Below are 20,209 nucleotides of genomic sequence, written 5' to 3' on the forward strand. Positions count from 1 at the left end.
TCAGAATCTACTGACTTAAATGTTAACCTCATGTACAACTTCATGCGGCAACTTCTAGACTTGCCTTTAGCGAAACAGCTAGCCCTGTAGCCCAGCCAAGGTTTATACAAAAGTAGCCCTTACACAACCCCAGACAGAGCTGCTCAGTAGGGTGGTGACTGCTCAGTAGGCATAGATTCTTAGATAGTAATTTTCCTCAGGAGGCAGGGGTTGATAAAAGCTATGTGGGTTTTTGACACTGCTGTAGTGAGCAGAATGGTTCTCTTTCTCTCTTTCTCCCTCCCTCCCTCCTTCCCTTCATTTTTTGTTGTTTTGGTTTGTTGGTTTTGTTTTGTTTTTGAGACATGGTTTCTCTGTGTAGCCTTGGCTATCCTAGACTTACTGTGTAGACCAGGCTGGCCTCGAACTCACAGTGATCCACCTGCCTCTGCCTCCCAAGTGCTAGGATTAAAGGCATGTGCCACCACACCTAGCTGAATAGTCCTTTCTTGATTAAACAATGTAATTTATTTGCTTTTGAGGTTGCTTAGTGGGCAGTTTCCTCATAGGCCCCCGAGACCATGAGACATTGCGCATGCCAGCAAAGCTGAGCAAGCTAACTCATTAGTGTGATTTTCATCCAGGAGCAGTTGTCTCTGGCAAGAGGCTCTGTGACTAAGTGCATGCCGTGGCACAGGCCTGACTCTGCCAGCCTCTCTGCACCGTCTGGGCTTCTAGCTTCGCACTACAGTTCTTCTTTCATGGAGACCAGGCTCAGTCCTGTCCATGTGTCCGCCCGAGCTGTTCTTTCTATTCAATTAACATACGTAGTGGCTCACTACATTCAACAGTTGGGCACAAGGCACTATTTCTAGCTTTGTAATTTGATCCCTAAATTAAATCCCACACTTTCCCTCCTCCTAGAGGGATCTATAGTTCCAGATTCCAATTTCATGTAAGGTTTCTCATTTTAAAGGATGTACAGAAGCCCAAGGTTGGCATACAGTCAGGAAGTGATGACTCAGGAGAAGTGTGCCTCAGTTGGGCCATCCTCTGGCTGGACAACTTTGTACAGCTCAGTCAGACTCTGGCATCCACTACTTCATTTATTCTCTGTGTATACTTAGCTATGCCCCCAGCGTGTTGTGAGGATTAAAGGGTCATTAACTACCTCAAGGAGTTCAAATTACCTCACCCATGAGAAATGCTCATTAGACAACCAACACAGGGTATTTGAGATCGCTACTAAAAAATCGGAAGTCATGGCCTATCTAGCCATTCTAAAATCAAATGGTAAATCCACCTGAGCCAGGAGAATCAAGGGAGATCTGAGATGTGCTGCTCCGTGATCTTGTCCTCTTCTGGCATGGATTGTAAAGATTATCATTTTAGCAAGGATGTGTTCTTTAAAATGGACCACTTTCTTAAACTCCCCTGGCATGACTGCTCACACTAGCTTCTTCCTACAATAATGGGTTGTTCACCTCTCCACATTTCCTTCAGGGAAGGATGTCTGCAAGTCAACCCACCATGGCTGTGAGCACATCTGTGTGAACAAGGGCGATTTCTATGTGTGCAAGTGTGCAGATGGGTTTATCCTTGCTGAGGATGGAAGACGCTGCAAGAGTAAGTGATCTGAAGCAACTCTCGGCTTCCATTTGCTCTTGGAGCAATTGCTTTTTGGAGCATTTTTCAGGCCATAGAACCTGATAGGTCAGCAGAGTACTTACAAGTGTGCTACCAAATGGCCTCTAACAGGTTCTTCTATTCTGTCAGTAATAATTAGCCCTTCTCCCATAAACACAGATGTGTACGCGCAGCAGCAGCAGCAGCAGCAGCCAGGACACGTTTGGTTTAGTCGATAGTAAACAATGGCTGGTGCTGTTCTGTAAGCAAAGGCTATATAGAAGGGAGTGGCTGGTACATTATACCTGGACATCTGCTGGACAGCCACATGCATGGCACAGAAACTTCTGGTTTCATTTCCATGAGGAATCAATAGATTGAGTAATGAGGACAAGCATTTAATGGGGCTGCAGAGTTAGCTCAGCAGTTCAGAGCATGGGCTGTTCTTTTGAAGGACCTGGGTTCAATCCCTAACATCCATATGGCAGCTCACAGCTGTCTATGGGTCCGGCTCCAAGAGATGTGAGTCATATACATTCAAGCAGAATATTCATACACATAAAATAAACTTTGAAAAAAGAAAGAGAACTCAACCCCCAACACACACACACACACACGCACGCACGCACGCACGCACGCGCACACACACACACACACACACACACACACACGCACCCCAGCACTCACATTAGCATTCTCTGCTTCATTATTGTGCTTCACTTTGTAAGATTAGACAGCCGCTTCATGTACATCATACTGTAGACTGTTTGAGATGAAATCAGTCATTTGGGATTGCTACAATTCTCTTTTGCAGCCCTACATACAAAGTCTCTTGGCATCTAAATTGCCTGTGTGTTTATGTAGTTTTTCATTTTACTGTCAACCATCTAAGTTGACCAAATAACTTTTAAAAAATTAATTACATTTTTAAGTTTGTTTGAGACAGGGTTCCCTGTGTAGTCCTGGCTGTACTGGACATACTGTAGAGACCAAGCTGGCCTTAAACTTACAGAGATCCACCTACCTCTGCCTCCTCAGTGCTGGGATTACAGGTGTGTGCCATCTTGCCCAGCTACATTTTTAAGTCTTAATAGGTCAGTAGAGTACTTATAAGTGTACTACCAAATGGATACTACCAGGTTCTTTTATTCTGTCAGTAACAATGTACTGAATACCGATTGTGTGCCAAGCATTATGGGCACAGAAATAAATGATACATAGTATCTACTGAAGGAGAAGTCAGACTAAGAGAGGAAGACACATTGTTAAATAATTGTCCCACCACATGGGCACAGCATAGGGCACATTGGACTTGAGCAGCATAGTGTTAGACATTTTGTGTTAGTCATTATCATAACCCTGCTGTGGCCGGTGCCCCGCACAAAGCAGGTACTCAGGAACTTGATTGTGGTTGAATAAAGGAATGTGTTGGGGTATTCAGGTGAGGAACTGACACAAGCTGGGTCACTGTGCAAGCTTCTTGGAAGAGATAATGGCTGAGGGAAAATTAAGCATATCCTCTCCTGTCAGTCAGGATATTAGCACTTGTGTGTGTCAGCCTCCCACAACAAAGTGAGGGGAACTGCCTTGGTCTCAGTCTAATTCAGTGAGTCTCAACCTGTGGGATATTAACATAACAATTCGTAACATTAGCAAAATTAGTTATGGGGTAGCAACAAAAACAGTGTTATGGGTGAGGGTCATTGCAACATGAGGAACTGTATTAAAGGATGGCAGCATGTGGCACATGCCTTTAATCTCAGCACTCAAGAGGCAGAGGCAGGCAGATCTCTATCAGTTCGAGGCCAGCCTGGTCTGCAAAGCGAGTCCAGGACAGCCAAGACTATAAGAGAAACCCTGTCTCAAAAAACAAAAACAAACCAAAAAAGATGGCAACATTAGGAAGGTTGAGAACCACTAGTCTAATCCTTTACTGTACTGTATGCATGACGAAGGCCTCACTGCCATTAATCAGCATATGATTTCCTTTACAATGTGTGTACACTGTGTAGCTTACTTAGGGAAATTACTAGTGTTATAATCAGTAGCTCAAACATAAGAGAGAAAACACTGTTATCTGTCCTGTGTGCTGGCTGAAGGAGAAAGACGCCTCCTCAGCTTCACGGACGCCTGCTGCTGAAGCACGACTTTTATCCTCTGTGTCTACCCGACCTCTGACCCTTTAACCACGTTACCTTCCCTTCCATCTCTGCAGGATGCACGGAAGGCCCAATTGACCTAGTCTTTGTGATTGATGGATCCAAGAGCCTCGGAGAAGAGAATTTCGAGATTGTGAAGCATTTTGTCACTGGGATTATAGACTCCTTAGCAGTTTCCTCCAAAGCTGCTCGTGTAGGGCTGCTGCAGTATTCCACGCAGGTCCGCACAGAGTTTACTATGAGGGACTTCAGCTCAGCCAAGGACATGAAGAAAGCTGTGGCCCACATGAAATACATGGGCAAAGGCTCCATGACTGGGCTGGCCCTGAAACACATGTTTGAGAGAAGTTTTACGCAGGTAGAAGGGGCCAGGCCCCTCTCCACACGGGTGCCCAGGGTCGCTGTTGTGTTCACCGATGGACGGGCTCAGGATGACGTCTCCGAGTGGGCCAGTAGAGCCAAGGCCAATGGTAAAATGGGATGGAGTTGTGGTTTATATGACTCAATGTTCCGGTCTCTTAAATTCACAGCTAGCCTTAGGAGTCAGAGAGAACTGCCATTAAAAATACACCTTGACAATACTGCCACCCACAGGCCATGGTGTGGCCTCCAGCAGAGACAGTCACCTCAGTACGCGTTATTTAACAACACATGGCTGTTCTAATGCCCTGGTATAATTCCTCCACAGTCACCTGAAGAATTTTTTTAATGGATTTCTGGTGGCAACTTTACTAACACAAATATACTTTTAAAGATTTTTTTTCACACGCATTGGTATTTTGCCTACATGTATGTCTCTATGAGGGTATCAGATGTCCTAAAACTGGAGTTAGAGACAGCGGTAATCTGCCATGTGGGTGCCAGGAATTAAATCAGGTCCTCTGGAAGAGAAGCCAGTGTTCCTAACTGCTGAGCCATTACTCCAGCCCCCCAAATACACTTTAAAGAAAAAGGAGCAGCAAGAGTTCTCTTGCTAGCCCAAGCTAGTCTGCAGCAGACAAGGTAGCCCAAAATGGCTTCACACTCATAGCCGCAGGCTCCCTAGTGCAGGTACTGCAGCCACAAGCCACCACGTGAATAGTTTCAGTCAGGCCTTGAAATGAACATTCCAAAGTCATGTGTTGCAGGTGGATCACTGTGAGTTCCAGGACAGCTTGGTCTACAAAGCGAGTCCAGGACAGCCAAGATAACAGAGTAACCCTGTCTTGAAAACCTAAAGAAACAAAAACCAAACCTGTGTTAGAAACCTGACCTAGCCGGGCGGTGGTGACACACGCCTTTAATTCCAGCATTTGGGAGGCAGAGGCAGGCAGATCTCTGTAAGTTCGAGACCAGCCTGGTCTACAAAGCCGGTCCAGGACAGCCAAGGCTACACAGAGAAACTCTGTCTCAAAAAACCAATTAAAAAAAAAAAAAACAAAAACAAAAACCCTGACCTTTGGGGAAGAAAAAAGCCTAAAAACTAAAAACAAAACAAAAAACCAAAGTTGATGTGTCCAGGTTCTTATTGCTCCGTGGAGCTCAGCCCCTCTTCTGAGGTTCTGACTTCGTTCATACTGCAGGGACTGGAGAGTAACGTCAGTTGCATAGAGGTGAAGGGTGGGGTGTGGCCCTTGACTCATGGGACGCCAAAATCTAGCATGGATGTTAGACCCAGTTCATGGTGTCTGCATTTCTTCTGGCAAGATGAGAAAACTCAAGGTCATGAAGCAGTCTGCTTGCAAGCCAAACTCCTTGAGTTGTGAAGACACCCTGTTCCATCAGGTCCTCTAAGAGGAAAGAACGTGCACAGCCCTCCCTGAGACCCTAGGGTTTGGGCCTCGATGGGCCCAGATGCATAGATAATAGGCACACACTTACTTGCTCAGTCCATAACAATCAGGAGTTAAAGTACTTTTGGTTCTATTGGTGAACTCCACCCCCCTCACAGAAAGGCTGGTGCTTCCCAGTTTTTACGAAAGAATCCATTTTATACACTTTTCTTAACTTCACTGCTCAATCTTTCCCTGCCCAAGAGAGAGGGAGCCATAAGAGATGTCCACCCTGGATAATCTGAGTGGTTTGTAAAACGACTACAATTTTCCCAGAGAAAACTTTCATTTTTCTAAGCTGTGAGAAAACTTTTTCCTACTCTCCTGAAGACTAACTCAAGACAGCTACACATTTGTTACCTGACCCTCTTCTGGCTAATCAATAAGTTGATGCCTTAGCTAGAGGCTAATCAATAAGGTGCCCCTACATCTCTAATGGATGTAGGCTGCATCTCTAAGGATCCTCTTTTGCTCATAGGTCCAAAATAAAAATGCTAGAAAATATAAAGGGGTGTTGGGTATTGATGCTTCAAACCACACCGCTTAGTATCTAATTCTGGGCATAGCATAATGTCGACCCTGGGAATGCAAGCATCTTTTTCTAACTTCTGTTGCTTAGGTATTACTATGTATGCTGTTGGGGTAGGAAAAGCCATTGAGGAAGAACTACAGGAGATTGCGTCTGAGCCCACGAACAAACATCTCTTCTATGCAGAAGACTTCAGTACAATGAGTGAAATAAGTGAAAAGCTGAAGCAAGGCATCTGTGAAGGTACTGTAGAATGAATGTGTCTAAGGTAGACCATAGTCAACCACAACCACAGGGCAGCATGAACCCAGGAGAAAATCCTCAAACCATTTCTTTAGAACCTAGAGAAATGCCTCCCTGCTGGCCAGGACGAGTGATGCCCACAGACACCACACCCAAAGACAATGAAAAAGGTGAAGACAAGCATGTCTTGCTGTGCCAAACAGCATACTAAATGTTTTAACATGCCATTCTTTTTTAGATATTTTTGAGGCATGGTTTCTCTGTAACAGGGCCCCAGATGTCCTGGACTCACTTTGTAGACCAGACTGGCTTTAACTCACCTGCCTCTGCCTCCGGAGTGCTGCCAGCAAAAACATGCCCCCCCCCCTTTAGAGATTTATTATGTATACAATGTTCTGCCTGTACAAGTGCCTGCCTAGCTGAAGAGAGCACCAGATCTCACTATAGATGGTTATAAGCCACCATGTGGTTGCTTGGAATTGACCTCACGAAAAGCAGCCAGTGCTCTTAAGAGAGCTCTCTCCAGCCCCAAACACGCCATTCTTAGTCCTCACTAAATTCATGTAAGCAAAGAGCCAGACCTAGAACTTAAGTCCTACTTCAGGACGTTTTTGGAGAGGGATGCCTATCCTTGCAGGCTCATTATTGGACGCCTAAGAATTCCTTCCACAGGGGCATCTATTTATGACTATTTTTTTTTTTCAAGACAGGGTTTCTCTGTGTAGCCTTGGCTGTCCTAGACTCACTTTGTAGACCAGGCTGGCCTCGAACTCACAGCGATCCGCCTGCCTCTGCCTCCCAAGTGCTGGGATTAAAGGCGTGCGCCACCACACCCGGCTTTATGACTAGTCTTTAGACTTCAGACGTTTACTATACTTTTTTCTGGTTCACTTATTAGTTATGTTTACACATTAATTCTATCCATTTCCTCTCTTATTCACATCTTAGGTTCAGACATCCTGAAAATCCGATCTAAATGATGCCTTATTCCTCTAAAGCAAAGAACTCTGGGGTGAAAGGGGGACCCCAGGGGGTGGAGCAGGCTTTGCCTGTGTCTGCCATTCCTAGTGAAATGTCTCAGGTAGGGGTGCAGTGATCGAACTGGGTCTTTTAGCAACTTCAATTTTTTCAGCTTCACCTTCTTGCCATAGCATGGTGCATTCGTTAGATGGAATTTAAGTTCTTTGGGAGAGAACTGCCCTAACATGGTCATAGATCATCACAATAGCCAACAGCATTTTTGAATCTTCGGTGTTACCAAATAACATCAAAAGATCCTGGGTTCTAACAGTGTCCTAAAAAGCATGTGTGTGTATGTTGTAAAATTGTGTCACTCCTCTTGGCCATCTCTTTCTGATCAGCTCTAGAAGACTCTGATGGAAGACAGGACTCCCCAGCAGGGGACCCGCCAAAGCATGTCCAGCATCCGACAGGTGAGTAGTCTCACTGGTACTTCTACCTCTGCTTTGCTGTTGCAGACAGAAGTTGTAAAGTGACAGTAAGACTCAAATGCCAGCTAAGGCCCTTCTCTGACAGACAATAAAAAGGTACTGTCCCTTAAGCAACCATTCTACTGACAGTCTTTTTGTCACAGCGTGCCCAAAAAAAACAAAAAACAAAAACAACAACAACAACAAAACAGCAGCTCTCCAAGTGTTGTGAGGAATACAAGCGCCTCGTTAGTGGCTGCTTTAGACCACAATAGTGTGAAACTGGTTTGAATTCAGTTGTCTCTCTTTGCAGAATCTGAGCGAGGCACCATAAATATCCGAGACCTACTTTCCTGTTCTAATTTTGCAGTGCAACATAGATATCTGTTTGAAGACAGTCTTTCACGATCTACACAAAAACTTTTCCACTCAACAAAATCTTCAGGTAATTCCTAGTAAAACATCACTACTTAGTAAGCTGCAGTAGCCTTTCAGCTTACCAGTGGACTTAGCTTAAAGTAGGAAAGAAAAAGGAACTTGACTTAACTGCAGTAACTAGAAGTAGTAGACCCCAGTGTACAGTGTGTGAAACAGACAAAGCTCTTTCCCAGCACTTACGCCCCTGATCTGGACGTATGGGAAAGGCTAGACATGCATTTCACTATGTTTTCCTGTGTACCATTACTATGTGTCTGGGAAATGAGGTGAAAGATGGGGGTGAACTCTTTCATCTGCTTTCTCAGGAAGCCCTCTGGAAAACCAGGACAAATGCACATGTGAAAATCTTATAATGTTCCAGAACCTTGCAAACGAAGAAGTAAGAAAATTAACCCAACGCTATATCCTTTTCCAGTAGGATACTCTATAGGTAATGCAAATATTGACAAAACTTTGCAAATAACTGGATGGATTTCATCAAAAAAGGAAAGACAGCAACACTGAGCCAGGAAAGGCTTTTTCTATAAGTTAGCTGGATAGGTGTTTGAGAGTTGGGGACAAGCCTGGGTTAGTGACCATGGTCACTAGTTATCTGCTGTCTAGTATAGGAAGACTCACATTAAGGCCAATCGGGTAGCATATAAAGTCTAAGAGAGGAGGCATTTAACTTTCTGTGCTAGGATGGCCATACACTAGGAATGAAGTGCCTCAGAGATGCATGTTTAGTCAAATATGTTACAGAATTGAAGAGATTTCAAACTCAAGTCTAAGCTCTAAACCCTGAACTACACAGAAGCCACATGCATGTAGCAGGCGCTGGAGAGCTAGGTTTTCCTCTTTTCTTTTTGGCAGCAAAGATTCTTTGTGTCAGCACTCTAAGAAATCAAAGATTCTACCAAGTGATCAGTATATTCAGTGCTTTTACACATTGAACACACTGCCAGCTGCTCTGAACTTAAAACCACCTAAGCCTACTAAAGCTAGCTGATAGACCAGTATCAACTACTTCAGAGAGAGATGGCTTAATTCTGCACTACTGTTCCAACAAACTTACAGAATTCTGCTAAGTGGGGAAAGAGGGACTGGTCCCCCACGTGGAAAGTCTTCCTGACAGCAGATAACACAAATAGACTGGGCCCTTATTCTGCAATGGTGGCAGATAGGGAGGAGGAAGGGGCTTATGGGAAAGAGAAAGCCTCCTGTCCTTTTCCACCCATGAGTGAAGGCTACTTACTAAGAAACTACATGTAAGAGTCTAAGTGAAAACTCAAGGCCATTTACTTCCTAGCTTTTGGCCTGTCATTGAGAAAAGCCATTCCCGTTTCTTTGCACTCCACATCTCTCAAATTATGAGCTATAGGACCATGGCAAATTGGTTTATAAGCAACAAGGGTGTGGCCAGAAAATTTTTTTAATCTTAAAGAAAAGCAAAATTCAAACAACTATATGGCTTTGATGTTTTGAAAATAAGCTTAACATGAACCACTTTTGTATTGTCTTTAAGGCATGTTAAAGGAATTACTATAAATGTGTTTTAAAGTACTGGACAGTTTGTTTCTTGGTTTTTCGGGACAGGTTTTCTGTGTAGCCTTAGCAGTCCTAGACTCACTTTGTAGACGAGGCTGGCCTCAAACTCACAGCGATCCATCCTCCAGCCTCTGCCTCCTGAGTGCTGGGATTAAAGGCATGAGCAGCCACCACCTGGCCTGGATAGTTTATTATTGGGGTTTTTTTTTCCCTTAAATTTTTAGTAGTTAAAATTGTTATACTTTATTGTAAGCTAAAGTAGGCAGTCTAGATGTCTCTTCCTTAACTCAAGATTCACTAGAAGAAATGACACAAAGAATGGAAGCCTTGGAAAACCGCCTAAGATACAGATGAAGACTAGAAATGCCTTTATGTATATTTGTGCGCCATCATTCTTGACAAAGGCGGTGGAGCCTGAAAGCAAAACACAACCAGTACAGATACACTGGATTGCTTGGCTGCAGAATTGGAGACACTGAGCTGTCTAAATTTCAGTGGGGGTAGGGGTAAGGAATCCTTCTGAATTCTAAGTTTACCATGAGAATAAATAAGCTGTGCAGTGTTCTGCAAAGTGCAGTAGGCATGATTTGCTTCTGCCCCTTCCTGCCTTACCATTGAAATCTTCACTTGACAACTGAAGAATCTCAATTTGGCAGAAAACTGACTCCACAAATTGCTGTTTTGTACTGGAATTTAACTTGATGTATCTGGATATGACATAAGTCATGGGGACCTATGTTCTGTAATAAGTTGACTTTTTTTATACAATATTAAAACTCGTCACTCCAGGAAACAGCAGTGAATAAAATTCAGTTTTAAATGAGAAAGAGCCTCATTAATTGGTGAATTTCTAACTCAGGCTACTTCAAATTCTCATTTCTCCTACGCCCACGTCCAGAGGACTGGGAACACAGGCAAGCCCAGTCTCACTTTTAACTTTAAATATAAGCTCCATATACATGGGGAAAACCAATATAGTCAGGGAAAAAACAAAACACTGACTAGTGATGGTTATTGACGGGGAAATACAAGATCTTGAAACATACAGATCTTTGCTCCAGCAGCTTCATTTGATATCATAGTATGAAATCAAATGGCTTTAACACACAAATGAATGTCATTAATACATAAAAGCAACAAATTAAAATTAGCCTAACCATTACAACTAAATTACTATGTAGCCTGTATCACTGAAATACAGTTACAGAAATCCCCCATATCCATGCTGAAGCCCCACAGGGGGCAACACAAACAGGGCCTCAGATACTGGAGACTGGCCTCAAAGTCACTATGTAACAGGATGACCATACACTCTTGAGCCTCCTGCATTTCTGAGTGCTGGAGTTACAAGTATGCACCACCATATCTGCTTTACATAGTGCTAAGGACTGAGTGCAGGGCTTTGTGTATGTGAGGAAAACACTCAATAACTGAGCCACACTCCAGACCTCAGATCAACTGTAGAAGTCAATGACAATATGGGGACACGCAGGCCTGAGTTCAAAGCCAGCCTGTTCTATATACTGAGACTCTACCCAAATTAAGTCCAATCACAGTCTAGCATCCCAGTAATTTCTATGAACACGAACACACACATTGGCTATTCAAAGATATACTAGTATGTACATTAAATGCAGGAAATGAGACAAGCTAGGGGGAAATTACAGTATCACTTCAAGACACAGTGAGCTGCAGCTTTATAGAAGACTAAGTAACATGCTTCCAAACAAAGCCCTTCAACTTTAAAACTCGAATCTTTTACTGTCCAAAATACCTTAAGTTTATACTGATACTTCAAGTGTTTTCAACAGAATGTCCTCCCATAGGGTAACTGACTGGAAGAACATTCCCTAGCCTTCAACAGTATCTGAACAATCTTAAGTGGTGTGACTCAAAATACAGGTTTTCATTGTATTGATTTGGATGACAAAGACTGATGTATAAGCCAATCAGCCTCCAGTTGGCTGTTTTTTGTTCATGCCCCCGCTAGTGGACCAAAACTGCCTCACAAATAGTACACAAGCTTCACTGAAAAACAAGCCTGCCACCAAGCCTGTTATCACTTTAGATTAGGGGCTTGCTGCTGAGTTGGGTTTCCAGTTCCTATACTAGGCACATGGGCTAAGGCACCAGTAGCTCCCACAAGTGATCCAATGTCCTTGGCTGACATGTACACTCACATGCAGACACAGAAGGAAAAAAGCTTAAGTCCTTTTATTTAAAAAAGTTTTAGCTGGGCAGGGGTGGCACACCCCTTCATCCCAGCACTTGGGAGGCAGAGGCAGGTAGGTGACCACTCACTGTAAATTCGAGGCCAGCCTGGTCTACAAAGTGAGTCCAGGACAGGCACAGCTACAGAGAAACCCTGTCTCAAAAAAAAAAAAAAAAAAAAAGGAAAAAAAAAGTTTTTAACTTAAGCTGGAGCTCAAGAAATGGCTCAGCAGTTAAGAGCACTGGCTGCTTTTCCAGAGGACCTAGGTTCAATTCCCAGCACCCACATGGCAGCTCACAACTGTGTGTAACTCCAGCTCCAGGGGATCTGATACCCTCATACACACATACAGGCAAAACATAAAATGCAATCAACAAATAAATCCTTAAAATTGTTTTCAAGTGTTATCATTTTGTTTCATTGTTGATTCTAACCTAAGCCTGTGTCACCTGTAAAGTAAGGTTCACAGTGCTATCTTAGGACTGAATACATACACTTAGCCTCCTCTCAAAACATGGCACTTGCTGTTATTACAGAGGACCCAGGTTCAGTTCTGAGCATCCACATAAGTCACAACCATCAGTAACTAGAGTTCAGGGGACCCAACCTGGCCTCTGTGGACACTAGGCATGCAGATGGCGTATTAAGTGCATGTAGACGAACTACTCATACAGATGAACACATCCTGGTGCTTAGATACGGCTCAGCAGTCAGTGCATTTGTTCCTGCAGATGATCCAGGCTGTTTCCAGGAGTGGTAGCTCACAACTCCAGTTCTAGGGAATTCAATGCCCTCTGCTGGCTTCCATGGGCACCAGGCATGCAAGTGGCACAGACAGAACTGCAAGCAAAACACTCAGGCACATAAAATCTTTTAAAAAAATTTAGGTATGTAGGAGAGCAAATGCTATGTATTCAAGCGCCCACAGATTCTAGAAAAGGATACAAAAGAACCCCTCCCCCAATATTTTAAATGCTCAGTATTAGCTGTGACATTTTTATTCTCCAGCACTGGCCTCTCCCAAGATGGAGAGGTTTATACTAAGTAGATGGAAGACAAAAAGGAATTCTTGGCTTTGACTCTGAATGAGATGGTATAGTAAATTACGTAATAAATGCACACAATAATGAAAAAATTACTATTAACAAGACAAACCGTAAAGGTTGGACTAGATCTAATGGGGAACTGTTTAAGCACTAGAAAATATTAAAAATTTTAAGCAGCATGAAGTTGAAAGCGCCAAATCCTTAGTTCTCTAGGACTGCTGTTTAGTGAGTGGCAGACGTTGACTACTGCTTTTTTAAAGAAAGGTCAATTTTAACGAGGTGGCACGTAGATCAAATACAGGTAAACCCAAAATGGGGGCAGGAAATCTTTTGCCACCATAGGTAAAAGCAAACCTTCTCCTGAAACATGATCATCTTCTACATTAGGCAATTCCGCTCATTACTAGCCTATTTCTTCTTAAATACTGTTTGAGCCTATATAACGGCTTGTCTCATGAGGAAGAGAACACCGGAATAGGTTAGACTTTTTTGCTATAGCAAGCTCAAATTGTGTCAGACAGTTTTGTGCATCTGCCACAGAGTGTTGCTTGCAATTTTAACATACTCAACATCCAGCTAGCTAGATTCCCCAACAAAAACCTTGTTTTATTATTAGAATGCCACCTTTTACCATTCCAGATTTGGGTCAGTGACCTTCCCCCCCCCCAATAAAAGTACAGTGGCACATAGAAACACACCAGACTAAAGCATATTTCCTATCACCTAGCTTTAAACTTTCCTCTGCAGCCGGGTGGTGGCGGCACTTTTAACCCCAGCATTCGGGAGGCAGAGGCAGAGGATTTCTGTAACTGTGAGGCCAGCCTGGTCTACAGAGTTCCAGGACAGCTAGGGCTATATACAGACCCCATCTTGAAAAAAAAAAAAAAAAGCATGTGTGTACATATATATATACATACACATACACACACACACACACACATCCATACACAATTACACAAAATATATAATGTATAAATTAAGAACCAAATTATCTCATACCATATTATCACACCTACCAAGCCCTAGAAACCACACATTAAAAAATATATTATTCGCCGGGCAGTGGTGCCACACGCCTTTAATCCCAGCACTCGGGAGGCAGAGGCAGGTAGATCCCTGTGAGTTCGAGGCCAACCTGGTCTACAAAGTGAGCCCAGGACAGCCAAGGCTACACACAGAAACCGTCTGGGGGTGGGGGGTATATATATGTGTGTGTGTGTGTGTGTATTCTAAATGCCTATAGCTAAGTCACAACATAGAAACTATATGTGCTTTGAAATTCTTCAGTTCACTATACATTAAGGGACCAGTTAATTTGGAAAGGAAGAGTCTAAATGACTCAAAATAGCATGAAAATTCCGTAACTTTGGTCAATCACAAATCTTGCTACACAAATGCCTCTCAGACACTCAAACATACAATGCAAATACACTGAGACTAGAATGAGCCTAGGGATATGTCTTAGTGGCAACATTTTGTGCAAGTGAGGACTGAACCTGAGCCTCCAGCACTATGTAAAACCATGGTGATGTGCAGGTAACCAGCCTGCACTTCCAGCAGTCAGCACAGACAGGAGTGACCCAGAGGAAGCTGGCTGGCTAGAGTAGCTGGAATTGCAAAGATAAAGGAAAATGCCTGTCAATCTCTAGCCTAAACACACCCGCCCAAGGAAAATACCAAATGGTCTGCTATTATATAAGCGCAAATGTGTATTTCAACATTGGAAATACAACCTGAAACCCTCTGGTCCCACACATTTTGCAGTGATATAGTGTGCTATCTCCAACAAAATAAAACCCCTGGAAACATGGACACTAGGCGTGTTCACTTTTCTCTCGGGCCTGCCAGCAGACCCGTGATCTCAAGTACAAGAGAAAGAAAAGGAAGAGAACAACCGAACGGACACCATGCTCTTCAAAAGGAGCTCTGGCAAAAGTTTTATTAAAGGAAAACTTTCCTGGTTTACTTTTCACCAGTCTGTTCTGGCATGCTTCTAATAATATCAGAATCACCTAGAAAATAAAAATAATAGTTTTACAATTCATTTAATGGCAACTGATAATCACACAATTCCCCCATATGTTCCTCAGCTCAGGAGGCAGATTAACAGTATGTGCAAATTATTATAGGTGCAACTGACACTCTTAAGACCTTCTAATCTCACCCATCCTAGAACAATCATGTAACACACAAGACCTGGCTTGTCACCAGCATTTAGAAAAGCAGACCTAGGTGAGACCTAGGTCTGGGGACACATGCATGGCCTTAATATAGCGAATGTCTAGCCTGTCCTGATTACCACAGAACCAGAACAGCGAGAATATTCGCAGTGCTCGACACGGCAGCTAAAACTTCTCCATTCAAGACACAAGACAATGTGTATTTGTAGGCACTCATCACAAACAGTCTTCCCAAGCAACAAAGATTGCGTTTTATTTTGCCTGGTATTTCCACCTCCCACCAAACTTTTTTGGGGGGAAGGCAGTGGGGTGGAGGGAGCTCAAGACAGTCTCACTGTGTAGCGCCAGATGTCTTGGAACTCACTCTGTAGACCAGGCTGGCCTCACTTCATTAAACAAAATTCATAATCTCAAGGTGTAAAATGCTTTTATTTACACAAAAACCAATTACAATGTATTGGCATGCATCATCAGTTCTCTCTGCAAAATAAAACTATGACATATGTCTTGCAATATTAAAGTTCTAATGGTCTGAACTCAGGAACCACAGCCACTGCCTAATAAAGACAACGTTCATACACTAGAAAGGAAGAAAACATTTTATGATTGAAAAAGCATACCTGGGTCAATGATAGCCAGTGTGCATACTCTGTAGTATTTTCCACACGCTGTGCCCAATTCAATATTATTGCCACTGTAGTGATGGACACCAGTTTTAGCCAACATGGCATAGTACTCTATTTCAGATTTCCTTAAGGAACAACAATGAAGAGTTAGACAACATGCCATACTCAGGGACTGACAGACTTACCAAGTTGGTGAGGCTTTTTAACAGTAACAAAATCACGTCCAGCTCTTTAAAAAGAGTTCTTCATCTATCCTGATCATCATAGTTCCTTTAAAAGGTCAAGTGTAGCCTGCAAATTATCTACTTAATACCCACATTAAGTAGTATCCAGTTCTAAATTCATTGTATTCGTGTTTCAAATTATTAAATACGTTTAATTTAAAATTAAAGAAAAAAAAAAAAGATGTAATCTAGGGTGGTAGAAAAGTTAATGTTGGCCTGTAGAGACAGCCACTGAAATGCTTATACTGCTCAGTTCCAGGACTGGAGATGGCTCAAAGGTTAAGAGCACTGGCTGTTCTTCTAATGGTCCTGAGTTCAATTCCCAGCAAAAAACAAAACAAAAAACCAAAAAACTCAGATCACAGCATTAACACCAGCCATCTCACAACTACCTCACAATTCCAGCTCCAGGGGCTCTGACACTCTCTTCTGGATTTTCTTTCTTTTTGGTTTTTGAGACAGAGTTTCTCTGCATAGCCCCACTTTGTAGACCAAGCTAGCCTCAAACTCAAGAGAGCTACCGCCTCTGCCTCTCCAGGCATGTGCCAGAGCGCCCAGCTCCTCTTCTGGATTTTGAAGGGCACATGCATATATTCTCATCCCCCCCACACACACACAATTAAAAACAAACCTTAAAAAAAAAAAGTTAAACTTAGCAGCATCTAAAACTATGTATTTCTCATGGCAACAACAGGCTCTATGTACTCCATTTTAACAAAGAAACTAAGGCAAAGAACAGGAAGTGGAGGGTCAGAAACCTAAAAAAGTTAAGTCGTCTTAACCACCTATTACATAAGGACCAACACTATTTACTCAAAGAACAAACAAATCAATATCAAGTTAATGAGCACAAATGGTTAAGATGTGAAAATACCACAGAATCCTGGCAGTTACTATATGGCTCAACAGAGCAACAGTGCTCCAAGCAGGTTATGAGACATGAACCCGAATCCTCACCCTGGATCCACTGAGTCTGAGCTTGTACTTTAACAGTGGATGTCTATGCTGTTACCATAAATTAAAAATACAAAGAACCCCCGCCCCACACACAAACTTGAAGGGTTTCATTTAAAATACAACCAAACACTCCGCATTCTGCCACTAAGCAGACACTCTACGTAAAAATCTGAAGAGGTACACAACTGCCAAAGAAAATCATGGAGCTTTCCAGAACTCAGGGAGGCAAGAGGCAGGCGGATCTCTCTGAGCTCCAGCCTGGTCTACAAATTGTAGTTCAGGACAGCCAAGGCTACACAGAGAATCCCTGTCTCAGGAGGGAAAGAAAAAAAAGAAAGAAAAAGAAAAATCATGGGACTTATATTCTGCAAGTCTCTTTAGCTTACTTGAAATTCTCACTAGGTTCAAGTTAAAGTTGCTAGTCAAATGGTTGGGCGGTGGTGGCGCACACCTTTAATCCTAGCACTTGGGAGGCAGAGGCTGGTGGGTCGCTGTGAGTTCAAGGCCAGCCTGGACTACAAAGTGAGTCTAGGACAGCTAAGGCTACACAGAGAAACCCAGTCTTGAAAAACTAAAATTGCTAGTCAAGGATAAACATATGCTCAGAAAAGTGGACCTTGCTAAACGGGTCATTTTATACCTTCAATTCCATAATCCAGCCAAAACTTTTCTAAACTTAAACAGGGGCATGCAATGGAGTGTACACTTCAAGCCTAGAAAGATGATCAAAAACAGGGAAGCACAGAAAAAAGGGAAAAAGCATATTATGTCTCTGTGGTTCCCTGAGCCTGTGGTGTTTGTATCCCTCCTGTCACACAATTGTGCCTCAAAGGTACGTTTACAAAAGAACACAACAAACAAAAACCAAGGTCCAAGCGTCAGAAAGCCATCACTAATTATTTTTCACAATGCTGGATATTCGTCCACCATGACTTTACAGTCGGTTACACACACTCCTTCAGGTTCCCTCCATTACCTCAAGGCTGGGCAGTTGTTAGCGAGGATAACCAATTTCGCTTTGCCTTGTCTGATCATCTTCAGAGTCTGTTTGTACCCCAGGACATACTTGCCACTTTTCATCACAAGCTGGAGCCTAGAGTTGATCGACTCCAGAGACTTTTTCTACAACGCAAACATTTGAGATGTGAACGCCAGTTGCAGATCTCTGGAACCGCACCCTTTAATAATACCTGCGGAATCACTCAGGGTCTCTCGGGCTCACTCTGAATCCCAGGAACGTCAGCGGCACGCTGTCCACCCGGTGCGCTCACATCCACCCGCCCCGGCCCACACCCGGCTCTCCACGTGAATCGGCTTCCGGGCCCGGTCGGCTTCACTCACCGTCTTCTTTGCGGCCACCATCTTCCTGCCTTAGGTGCGGGACAATCCCCAACCTAGCATACACAGAGCACACAAGATAGGATTACGATCCGGAGCGCCAAACACCAACTTGCGGGGCTCCCCGAGCCGCCCAATTCCTCCACCAAGCGGAGCCCACTCACCAAGATCAGCCGCCAAGATGGCCGGGGAGCGAGAAAGGAAGGAGCTCCCACAATGCAAAGCTCTTCTAGGCGGACAGGAGCACACTGGGACCGGAAGCGGAAGCAGAAGCGGATCACAAGCGGAAGGGCCCAGGCTGGGAGCGGTTGTGGCTGTCGGTTGTTATGGGGACCGGGTTAAGCCTGTGGCTGGGATGCTGCCTGGCCTCGGCTACGGGCTGAGACCGCGGAGAGCGGGAGCCGCCGGAAGGGAACTGGCGACGGCGGCCGGGGGTGTGTGAGACGGTGGCGGCCAGGGTGGGGCGTCTGTGGGCCGGTCCGGCTGATGCTGCCTCCGGCGGGCTCCTGGAAGACCCGGGAAGCCGGTTTTCCGGTGTCTGCCCTCCGCAAACGGTGTCATCTCTGTCCACTCGCCTTGCATCTTCCCGGGTGCCGCTCCGTACGACTTTGCATAATGACAGCAACTTAAAAAAAAAAATCTAGCCGGGTGGTGGTGATGCACGCCTTTAATCCCAGCACTGGGGAGGCAGAGGCAGGCAGATCACTGTGAGTTCGAGGCTATCCTGATCTACAAAGTGAGTCCAGGACAGCCAAGGCTACGCAGAGAAATCCAGTCTCGGGGGGGGGGAAAAAAAAAAAATCCAAATTCAGTGAGGTGACTCAGCGGGCAAACGCGCCTGCCGCCTAGTGGCCAACTGAGTTCGAAACCCACGTGGTGAAAGAGCCTACTCCAGCCGGTTGTTCTTTGGCCTGCGCTTGGATGCACACCCACGTTTACAAAAGTGAGAAAGAGTCGTAATCAAATATTTTTAAAAATCTTTTTTGCTACGAAACTTGGGCCATCGTGTAAATGTAACATGAGCTATCCAAGAAAAAAGGATTGAAAGCCTTGCAAGCATGAGGACCTGAATTCTATGCCTAAACCTTCCCGTCCCCCCTCCCCCAAGCTCTTCCCCCCCCCCAAAAGTTTGTCGTGCTGGTTGTGCATGCTTGTAATTCCATTTCTGGAACATAGGCAGATCCCCAAGGCTAGCTAGCCAGCCTAGCCTAATATGTAAGTCCCAGTGAGAGACACTGAAAACATAAGGTTGACAACTACCGAGTAAGCACACCAGAAATGCACACCCATGCATGACGTCTGCCCAACTGCACAAGCACCTGCACTGGCAAACTAGTATAAGAATTAAATAAAAATTAAAAACTGGGCGTGGCGGTACACGCCTTTAATCCCACCCGGGAGGCAGAGGCAGGCGGATCGCTGTGAGTTCAAGGCCCCCCTGGTCTACAAAGCACGTCTAGGAAAGCCAAGGCTACACAGAGAAACCCTGTCTCAAAAAAACAAAAACAAAACAACAAAACATTTTTTAAGTAAAATCAGGTTAGTAAACTAGCTGAGTGGTGTGTTACTTGGCCCTGGAAGTTGGAAGAGGGAAGAACACTCCCCATCCCCCTTAGTTAAAAATAATTCTTAATATTTTTGTTTGTTTGGGGTTTGTTTATTTGTTTTGTTTTGTTTTTTGAGACAGGGTTTCTCTGTGTAGCCTTGGCTGTTCTGGGCTCCCTTTGTAGACCAGGCTGGCCTCGAACTCAACAGCGATCCGTCTGCCTCTGCCTCCCAAGCACCGAGATTAAAGGCGTGTGCCACCACCGCCCTGCTTAGTAAAAATAATTCTTAAAACAGCCATGTGGAACATGGTTGCCTATGCCTTTAATTCCACAAGAG

General features: G+C 44.1%; 2 protein-coding genes and 2 non-coding genes across 5 annotated transcripts in view; 1 reads left to right on the forward strand and 3 right to left on the reverse strand.

Annotated features, from left to right (window-relative positions):
- Positions 1–10,535, forward strand: part of Matn2 (matrilin 2) — a 130,462-nt gene extending 119,927 nt beyond the window's left edge. The window contains exons 12-18 of one of the 2 annotated variants that reach the window (XM_051159459.1): positions 1,483–1,605; positions 3,821–4,234; positions 6,195–6,347; positions 7,709–7,780; positions 8,091–8,222; positions 8,521–8,616; positions 10,041–10,535. In XM_051159459.1, coding sequence (XP_051015416.1) covers positions 1,483–1,605; positions 3,821–4,234; positions 6,195–6,347; positions 7,709–7,780; positions 8,091–8,222; positions 8,521–8,616; positions 10,041–10,096 — 1,046 coding nt within the window. In that variant the 3' untranslated portion in view covers positions 10,097–10,535. The remainder of the gene's footprint in view (positions 1–1,482; positions 1,606–3,820; positions 4,235–6,194; positions 6,348–7,708; positions 7,781–8,090; positions 8,223–8,520; positions 8,617–10,040) is intronic. The other variant, XM_051159461.1, reaches the window with a different exon arrangement.
- A 2,889-nt stretch (positions 10,536–13,424) lies between these two features.
- LOC127201873 (small nucleolar RNA SNORA28) lies at positions 13,425–13,550 on the reverse strand. Its single transcript, XR_007832218.1, has one exon. It is a non-coding gene; the product is annotated as a small nucleolar RNA SNORA28 (small nucleolar RNA).
- Positions 13,551–14,897: 1,347 nt separating this feature from the next.
- Rpl30 (ribosomal protein L30) lies at positions 14,898–18,594 on the reverse strand. Its single transcript, XM_051160532.1, has 5 exons — positions 18,490–18,594; positions 18,329–18,381; positions 17,964–18,109; positions 15,801–15,931; positions 14,898–15,012 (listed from the first exon to the last, which is right to left on the reverse strand). The coding sequence occupies exons 2-5, from the start codon at positions 18,347–18,349 to the stop codon at positions 14,963–14,965; spliced, it is 348 nt and encodes a 115-aa protein (XP_051016489.1). The 5' UTR covers positions 18,350–18,381; positions 18,490–18,594; the 3' UTR covers positions 14,898–14,962.
- LOC127201943 (small nucleolar RNA SNORA72) lies at positions 15,200–15,330 on the reverse strand. The gene has a single exon (XR_007832277.1). It is a non-coding gene; the product is annotated as a small nucleolar RNA SNORA72 (small nucleolar RNA).
- Positions 18,595–20,209: the final 1,615 nt, after the last annotated feature.

The sequence above is a fragment of the Acomys russatus genome, chromosome 17 (genome assembly GCF_903995435.1).
Source record: "Acomys russatus chromosome 17, mAcoRus1.1, whole genome shotgun sequence".
Lineage (NCBI taxonomy): Eukaryota > Metazoa > Chordata > Mammalia > Rodentia > Muridae > Acomys > Acomys russatus.

What these genes read in the sequence shown, in the direction of transcription:
- Rpl30 (XM_051160532.1), bottom strand. Translation starts at nt 18,349, where the DNA reads ATGGTGGCCGCAAAGAAGACG. An exon ending in AACAACTGCCCAGCCTTGAG is followed by an intron (nt 15,932 to 17,963) that starts GTAATGGAGGGA and finishes TTGTTCCTTAAG; the next exon opens with GAAATCTGAAATAGAGTACT. An exon ending in ACTGGCTATCATTGACCCAG is followed by an intron (nt 15,013 to 15,800) that starts GTATGCTTTTTC and finishes TTTATTTTCTAG; the next exon opens with GTGATTCTGATATTATTAGA.